Genomic DNA, 9315 nt, shown 5'->3' on the forward strand with positions numbered 1-9315 from the left:
TACAATTACATGGGGTGGAAGCCAACTGAGCTCTCAGGTACACCTTTCCCTCCACAAAGAGCTTTACTGTTTCATCCCCACACTCCTGGCCAGGTAACCAGAGAGCATCCTGATGGGTGTTAAGCTGGCAATGAATTCCCAGCTGAGGCTGCAAGTGGAGGTGGCCCTGTGCCCCCAGGCCACTGCTGTACTTCCTTGGTCTCAGGTGCAGGAATAGATGACAGAGCAGGGCAGGTACATGCTCCTTACAGAGCCTGTGCAGCACCAGAGCACGTACCGTTCAACTTGGGGTCACAGTCAGGCTTTCCTTCTCCAAATGGAACTGTCATTTTATTTAATGGGGAAAAAAAGTGCTTTCACATCTATGTAACTAAAGGTAGATGCCAGACTAAGGTCTCTTCCAGAGAGATGGCACAAAAAAGATACAGTGTGTAAAATCTCCCAGCAGGTTGCTCTGTGCCACTGAGGACAGGAAAATACAGCCCCAGACAGCAGTGTGCCAGATTTGTCCTTACTTTAACCATATCAAGGTTTCTGCATGACTCATACTTTAGTTCCAGTTCCTCCGCTTTAAAGGACAGCTCTATTCTGAGATACAGTTTCAAAGAACTAGGGCTGTTCATGAGTCAGTGATTACCTGCCAGCTCCTACATAAACTGTAACGCTTCTTGCAGCTGTCCAAACTTTTCTGAGCTGCAGCATTCATTTTGTATCTGTATGCAAATATTTTGGCTGTTGCAAGAGTTGAAGTAGTGCTCCTTGTGGCCACTATCTTCACACTTCAGTAACAGTAAGGAAAAATGTTGCTGAATACACTGAAGGTGTGATGGTACTGGCTGGGAAGGTGCCTTATTCACACAGCCTCCCAGCAGAGCAGGGCATTCAATATATGTGCTAATAATCCCCTCCGTTTCTTGCTGCTAATAGAATGAATTTGCATCGGGGTGTAGGTCCATCAGAGCCTCCCACATGCCACAGCACTAAGCTTCCCATATCCCATGGAATCTGTTGTTTGGATGGAGTACTGTTTAACTCCTCAAAGGTTAATTATCCAGCACTGATCTCTCTTACATTGCTGGTGGTATTTTGCAGGAGTGGCTCCAGGAAGTGGGCACCTCATCCTGTGGAGGTTGAGGCCATCTTACAGAACAACACTAAGATCTCACACAAGATTTACTTCCCCAATGAAACAGAGCAGGTGAGAACTTATTTCTTTTCTCAGCCAAGATGTATTCCTGCAGGAGCACATTTCAAGATATTCAGTGTTCTCACTTCCTCCTCTCCTCCGTGTAACAAAAGTCTTGTTGTCTTATAGACATTTGATGTGGGAACAAACACCAAAAACCGGACTCTGTGTCAGAACATCGCTTCCAAATTGCAGCTGAGCTCTTGGGAAGGTTTCAGCCTCTTTGTCAAGATTGCAGACAAGGTAACTTCTCAACTATGGTGGGGTAGCCAGACTGCCTCTCTTGCTTCTTTCCCATACCACCTAAGCAACAATATTTGAAAGTAGGCATCAGAGCAGGTCATTACTGCTGCTGTCTTTCTGAGGGAATACAACCTAGACTTTGAGTCTCCTGAAAAAACTGGAAAGACATACAGAGTTTCTATCAGTCTGTTGGTACATAAGCAGTACTGAAAGCTGACAGAGGATATGGGCTTTCTTGCAGCTCTGCTAGGGTGGTAGCAAACTGCATGTTGTGTGTTGCCGGATTCAGCCTGCTCTCAGGCTTTGCCCAGCACATGTACTGCATACCTACGTTACTCACTAGTATTAGGAAAGCTGTGACTAGCCAGAACCAGTCACTGCTCTCTCTCTAGTGTCTCAAAACTTGCCTTGTCTGAGCTGAAGCTTGGTTTGGCTGCCTTGCTGAGATGACCCTTCCCTCTGGGACTGCTTGAGGATTGTGACCAAGGCAAAAGCAGTACTGAATACAGGCAGGAGCTTCTGATGTTCTGCTGTGGTCGTGAGAAAAAAAAAAAAAAAACAGTTATCTTACTCTATCTTGCTACAGTGTTTTTCTATGAGATAATTAGGAATAAGGTAGGCATCTTCAGTTTGCTTCCAGTAAGGAAGTTAGAAATAAGCAAGAGAGAAAGTGGAAATCGTGTAAGCCCTCCTCCTTTTCCATTTGTTTCCCCTTGCCTCTGTCTTTCCTGCTATAATCATGCTTTCTTGCTGTAGACAGGGAAAGCAAATTCAGCCTTATATTTGGGTATGTTGGCACAAGTAGTGTTTTATATGCTCAACTAATTCTTCCTTTCTCCTCTTCATTGCTTGGCTTCTTCCAGGTGATCAGTCAGAATGAAGCAGACTATTTCTTTGACTCACTGAGGCAGCTGACAGATTGGACCAAGAGGAACAAACCAGTGAAAGATGGTAAGGAGACTATCACCACTGACAAGAAGCTGCATGAGATGCTGTGTTGAACTGGGAAAACAGCAAATAGGATTGATTCCGTCTTACCAAGTGTGTGACAGGGTCTTATTTCACCATTTTTTATTTATACATATGTGGTTACTGCCTGCACCAGCAGTAAGATCCAGTGACCTCATGCAGCCAGCCACTGGCTGTTGGAAGTACCAGAATATCTTTGTCTGGGGATCTCTGCAGAAATTTTAAAATTGTACAAAATATTTCTTTGATTTGTTCCACCCAAAACACACATCTGGATGCATGCAAGTTACATAGATTGATCCTGTCTATAATCCAAGGCTTATGCATTGCCAGACTGGGTATCCTCCAACACATGTAAACAGGTTCTTCACGCAGTGTTGCTCTTCCTCCTTGGGTCACTAGAAAATTGTTGTCTATATTATGACCTGGTGATACCAGATCATAAGTTGCATTGCAAAGGGAACACACTGTTTGCATAAACCAGTAACAGTAACAACAGCAACTCTTTTGACTTCGCTCCAATGTATAACCTACATCTTGAAATCTACAGCAAACTCAAACTCCACTCATATTTCATATTCATTATGCCGAGTTTTGCTTATTTTAGGACAGTGAAGTTCAGCTTCCACAAGCACTAAGCATCTAAGACTTTCCAGCTTCCCTCTTCTGCCCACAGCTTTTGCAACTGCTAGGATTTCTGAAAAACATAGCATAGAGATGTTAGTGCTCTAAATCACAATTCATTTCTGTAAAACAGCCACTGAGGAATGTATCTGTGTCAGGGTAACAGAATTTAAGTGTGTCGAACTTCAGCAGACAGCTGCTTGTCACGAGCAGCAAGAAAAAACAGTCATATTGCTGGGGCCCTCAGCATCATTCTCCACTGCTGAAGAGCCTAATGCTGCACCAGTCACTATGTAGTTGGTGTCCAGGAACTGACCATTAGTCACAATTCCTCGGTCACCTAAAAATGCCTTTTTTGTGGGTTGGTTTATTTTGTTGTTTTTGTTTGTTACTAGTGAAAACGGAATTGCATTTCTAAAGAAACTCATGATTCAATTAAAAATGCAGAGCTCTACAGTGATACAGAAGACACTAATAAGACATTGTTTCCTTAGGTGCTACTTTGTCTGTAGCTTATGAAGTGTACTTCATGAGAAAGCTGTGGTTGAATGTAACTCCTGGGAAGGACCTGAAAGCTGATTCCATTTTTCATTACCACCAGGTAAGCTCCCTAAAGCATAAATGTAACAACAGTCAACATCCGTCAAGAAACAGTGCAGAAAAAGTAACCACGCTGGAATGTTGCCCTCTCCCTCACCAACACAGAGCCTCTGGGCAGTGCAGCTTAGCCTCTGAAGCAGATTTATGTCACACAGTGTTCACGCTTTAGCTGTACAGTCACGGTAACAAAACAGCTCTTTAATCTGATTGTTCCTTGGAGGTACTCATATTCCTCCTCCAGAAGGAGGCACAAGTTCTTGGGATGCCCTTGGACTGTGCCTGGTGACATTCTCACCCTAACCTCACAGGCATGCCTAAGTTGGTGTTTGCTTCAGCCCTTTCTGTCTGGATTCAGAGTTGGTCTCTTCCAGGAGCTGCCAAAGTATCTCAGAGGCTACCACAACTGTTCCAGAGATGAAGCTGTCCAGCTGGCAGGGCTGATTTATAAAGTGCGCTTCAACAACGACCGCACACAGCTGGCAACCATCTCCAAAATCCTGAAGGGGTTGGTGCCAGACAATCTGCTTCGAGTGATCTCACCAGATGAGTGGAAGAAGGTATGAAAACCAGCATTACTTTCATTAATCATACTAATTCCATAGAGCTTTATGAGAGAAGAACTACATCAAGCTATACTCCTTTTTTGATTTGAAACTTTGGAAGCACTATATAGTGATGCTGGACACTGCTGTTATGCCTCTTAAAGTTCAGATTTTGCACCATCTCCACCAAACCTCTGAAAGAGGCCTGGAGGTTTGATTGGTGATGTTCATTTTTCCTGGAGACACTAATCTATTTTCCATGTCCAGAAGAAGAGTTAGACATCGAAAGTCAGTAATAAGCCTGGCAATCTGAGGCTCTTGTACAGAAACAGAAAATTAAAACTTGAAAAATAGTTCAAAGGTTGGCCAGCAAATCAGTGAGCCTGCACTATGTGCACACTACTCATGGCAAAAGGCTCTTCTGTTCACAGAAAGGCGAGAAAGATTCAGTAGGTACTTCAAATACAGCGGGAGGGTCCACCCGTTTCTGTAGAAAATGTGACCCGTGTCTGTTGGGAACACTAGTGTTCTGTGCCTTGCTTCATCCAATATTGCCCCTCTGCCCTGGAATCTGCTCCCTTTAGCTCATATACTTCCTGCACCCAAGACGTGAGTAAGAAGCACCAGGGAGGTTTGGCCCCACCTTGCCCGATGGCATGGTAGACTACTTTGTCAGTCTTCTGTTGCTGTGCTCACAAGACTGACCTGCTGATGGTTTGTTCTCTCTCCAGTGCTAATGCTGGACAGTGGAAACTTACCTGTCTCCTACTGACTAGGCTGTGTATCCTTTTTTCCAACACAGAGCATTGCTGCAGCATACAGCAAACATGAAGGAAAAACTGTGGACGAGGCCAAGATTGCCTTCTTGAAAATCATTTACCGGTGGCCAACATTTGGATCAGCCTTCTTTGAGGTGAAGGTAGGTGTAAAGGCCTGGATGACTGGCTTTGGTGCAGACCAGCACTTGGGGATATGGACTAACCATAATTGTCTACCTGTGTAATAATGCATGAGTTAACTGGCTTCTCATCATTCTCTACGGAAAACACAGTGTCTTGAAAGTGGGCAAATGAGTTCTTTATTCCCGTTACTGGTTTCTGGGGTAAAACTGCCAAACACAGGAGTACATTGCAAAGAAATGACACTGCTATATTCACTGTTGAGGAAGGATCGGTTTAAAACGTAGCACTGGCACAAATAGTATTACAAGCAATTATAATACCTAATATTATGACTATGTAGCAGATGGGGGGCTTTTAGTTTTAGGATTACTGTCCTGTCACTGTTTTCCACAACACAACACTGCTATCTCTGGAGATTCTCTCCTCCGAACAGAACTGTACTAAACATCTCATTCTGCAGTGGGTATCTGCAGGGAACATTCTCTCCTTGTTCTTTTATTTTCAACAGCCTAGTCTGCAACCAGCTATTAAGCCCGCTATCAGTCTGGGAAATAACAGACCTGATTCTGCTTTTATGTAGTAGCGAGCAAGTCATCGCTGTTTAGCCAAAAACTCATCCTTGGCAACAGTTTCATAATACTGAAGAGCTTTAGGTTCCATTATTTATCTGGTAAAGAGAAGCAGCAGCGCTGGGCCCTGGTAGATGCATCACCACACCTAGTAATTTTTTCACCTTTTCTGTTTATCTTACTCTGTTGGTCACTTCCAGCAAACCTCCGAGCCAAATTTCCCAGAGATTGTGCTGATTGCAATCAACAAGCAAGGAGTCTCACTGATACATCACAAGACAAAGGTAATGGTTGTTTCTCAAGCATCTAAGCAATTGACCCTCCTAAATTAGAGACAGCAATAGCATCTTCTCTCAATGGTAGAGAGGTTAGGATCCCTTCATTCATTTTCTGTGCAAAACTGAAGAAAACTTATAGCCTCAGATCACTTCTTTGCAGTTTATGCACAAAAAAGGGATCACTGTGGGGCATCTCTGAAAACAGAAGCGGTAATCATGATGGACCTGGATCAGGTGGATGGACAGCATATTAGGGAACCTGCCAAAGAAAAATGCTTTGCAGGAAATGCAAGCTATCCAAAAGATCATGCCAAATGACAGTGTTTACCAGCCCTCCAACCTAGCCAAAGTCTGGCCTTACCAACTTCTTTGGCAAAAAAAGTTTATTAAAAGCAAATAGTGATATTTATAAGAGAATAAATATCCAGTGAGTTTTAGATTATTGTAAACATGATGGCAGTGTGTTAAAGAAATAAAAGGAAGTCTCAGTGCAATTAAGACTCATCTGCTTGGTGTATACCACCAGTATGGATGCAAGACCAACCTTGATCCACTGTATTTATAAATTAAATGGGAAGCAAAAAGACAGCCTTCTCAACAGGTTTTTGTATGTAACAACATATTTTCATTTGATAAATGCTGAATAGTTTAGTTAAATCAATTTGTTTCTCCTTACAGGAAATTTTAACAGTTTATCCCTTTAATAAAATCTCCAATTGGAGCAGTGGGAGTACATTCTTTCATATGACGATAGGGAACCTGGTACGAGGAAGCCGGATCCTATGTGAGACATCTCTGGTAAGAAGTGTTAACTTACCAACAAAAAACCTCCTCATTTTTCCTTTGCGTCCAGACCAGCTACAAACAACATGCCAAAACAGACCATTAAAACCAGTGCAGATAACCCATTCACTGTTATATTAACATAACTGCTGTTTAGAACCAATTTAGTGCTCTGTAACTCCATCTGATGCAAAGAAGCAAGCCACAGAAACAAGGAAAAATGGTCACTTCCCAAATTCTTCCCATATGTAAAAATTATCTGAGACAGAAATGGTTGCATTTAGCTACAGAACTGTGTAAGAGAGTTTTCATCTTGCATGGTTTGATCCACTACGCAATAATGACATCTTGTAAGATTTTACTCTTAAATGAGTGATACTACCTCTTTTAGGATTGGTTTCAGACTGTCAAGACTCAGACAAGCATCACTGTACTGATATTTAAAGGAAAATTGTAAAGAAAACCTTAAAACTTGTAGGGTCTAACTTCTCTCACAGAAAAGCTTGGGTTCCTAAGTAGAAGATCACAGAACCACAGGCGTTGGACAGGACCTCTGGAGGTCATCTTGCCCAGCCTCCTGGTGTCTAGACAAGACGTCTAGCTATAGAATAAATTTTTGGTTTGAATTACAAGGATATGAAAATGACAGTAGAGCTGTGCTCTATAAACTTTTGTCAATCTATGAAAGGAAAAGCAGAGGAAAAAATAGATAAATAAGTACAAAATCAGCAACAGCTGCTAGAAGAGACATAATCCATTCAGGAAAACATCTAAGAAGGTAAAACAGGGAGAAAACAGTAATTATTTTTGCTTCTGGGGCTATTTGAGAGACTTAAGACTTCTTTCTTTTCTGACAGGGTTACAAAATGGATGACCTGTTGACATCCTACGTACACCTGCTGATGAATGCAGTTAACAAGCAGAAGAGCCTCCCAGCTTGAAAGCAAAAATAGAATCCACAACCTGCGTTGGTGCCAAACTACCCATCATTTCATCTCCCACAAGAAAAAACATTTAAAAAATATTAATCTAGCTGATCAGTTTTCTGATCACACACTGAATGAACTGTGCTGCTGAAACATTAACAAAAGCTCAAATGAGCATGTGCTTTCAAATATCTTCAGCACTTGTCTTTCCTAGGTGTAGTATTAGAGCTCCATTCAGACTTTGGATTTTGAGAAAGTGATGCTGTATTTTAATCTAATAAGAGAGGAACACCCAAACCCGAAGAACCACTCCTGGTACTCAGGATCTCCCCTATTTTTAAAGAGAGACAGATTGACAGGGTTTTTTTTCACCCCTTTGGAGAGAAAATCCCACCTTGTTTCTTGAGCTCTTACCAAATGCGTAATTTACAGACAAAGGTAATATTTCTTCTTCCTACTGGAAATTCTGAAAGTGGATAAATGCTCTTTAGTAGTATGATAATGGGACACTCGGAAAGATAAGATGAAGTTTTTCACCATCACTAGGTTATGTACAGAAACTACATTAGCCTATGGTAGCCAGTTACTGTCACAATACAAATGTCACTCCTGTGTGATGCTAACTTACTGGGCTGGCCACTGGTTTATCACTGCCTTCGTTAAATTAAATGGTTTTCTTTCTTTCCCGATTCATAAAGCACTCAGAAACTAACAACTGCTTCCTAGTAGACAGTTTGTAGGAAGCATGAACAAACTCTGAAATGGGTCTGGATTGTGGCCCCATTACTCAGTTGCTCCTATTTCAAGTTACAGATGTGCTATTCAGTGCAAATGGGAACTGAAGAAGTCAGTCTAACAGACATCTGTTGAAAAGAGATGTATTTCTGCTCTGTAGAAATGTCCTCAGCTTGGAGCTATGTAGACACTCATTCACAAGACAAGAACAATAGAAAACATCTTCAGCTATGAAAGCTATTTCCTGTTTTAGGCACTGAGTGGTAAATTTGATCCTGTGCTTGTTCATGTCACAGACCTTTGTCAACACACAACTTGGGACTGTCAGGAACCAGAGCATGTATGCCCTGTGGTGGCAGTGAGCACAGATGCTTGCTCCCCAGAGAACAAGCACCGCTTCCCAACGACAAGCTCTCCTTTGCTCACAGTGAAACATGGACATGTCTTAAAGCATTGCATCAAGTTCCTTGAGACTTGACCTGGCAGTGCTGTAAAAGCAGCTCTGCTGGATCTCTCACCAATTTGCCAATGTGTGCACAATGGTTCCCTTGTTCCCTCAGATGTGTGTGCGTGCAACTCAAACGCTAATGGGAATGTTGTACATGCATGGCAGGGAAGAGCCCCCCTCTCTTTGTGCATGTAAATGAGTGCCACACTTGTCAGAATAGCTGATCATTTTGCAAGCAATTAGGTGTTCCTGCTGTCGCATCCATTGCTGGCAATGGAAACTTCTGAGACTAAAGACTTTGGAGTTGTTTTGTCATCCCATGTCTGATCTAACTGACTGTAAGTGAGAATCATTCAGTACTTCACCTGTGGAAAAAAAGAAATTTTTGCATCCAAGATGTATCATCCCTGGTTTTTAAATAAATGCTGCAGAAAATCAACCACAATGTCTTTTCCAACATGAAAAGTGTGCATTTGTTCCAGATCCACATAACTGAAACCCACCACACAT

The 9315-nt window shown here is 42.2% G+C and overlaps 1 protein-coding gene across 1 annotated transcript in view; it reads left to right on the forward strand.

The window, feature by feature from the left end:
• The window catches only part of MYO7B (myosin VIIB), a 46418-nt gene extending 37190 nt beyond the window's left edge, over nt 1-9228 (forward strand). Inside the window, exons 40-48 of the mRNA XM_021394979.1 lie at nt 1093-1198; nt 1316-1429; nt 2293-2380; nt 3517-3623; nt 3994-4179; nt 4967-5083; nt 5836-5919; nt 6592-6711; nt 7554-9228. Coding sequence (XP_021250654.1) covers nt 1093-1198; nt 1316-1429; nt 2293-2380; nt 3517-3623; nt 3994-4179; nt 4967-5083; nt 5836-5919; nt 6592-6711; nt 7554-7637 — 1006 coding nt within the window. The 3' untranslated portion in view covers nt 7638-9228. The remainder of the gene's footprint in view (nt 1-1092; nt 1199-1315; nt 1430-2292; nt 2381-3516; nt 3624-3993; nt 4180-4966; nt 5084-5835; nt 5920-6591; nt 6712-7553) is intronic.

This window comes from Numida meleagris, chromosome 4, assembly GCF_002078875.1.
Source record: "Numida meleagris isolate 19003 breed g44 Domestic line chromosome 4, NumMel1.0, whole genome shotgun sequence".
Classification (NCBI taxonomy): domain Eukaryota; kingdom Metazoa; phylum Chordata; class Aves; order Galliformes; family Numididae; genus Numida; species Numida meleagris.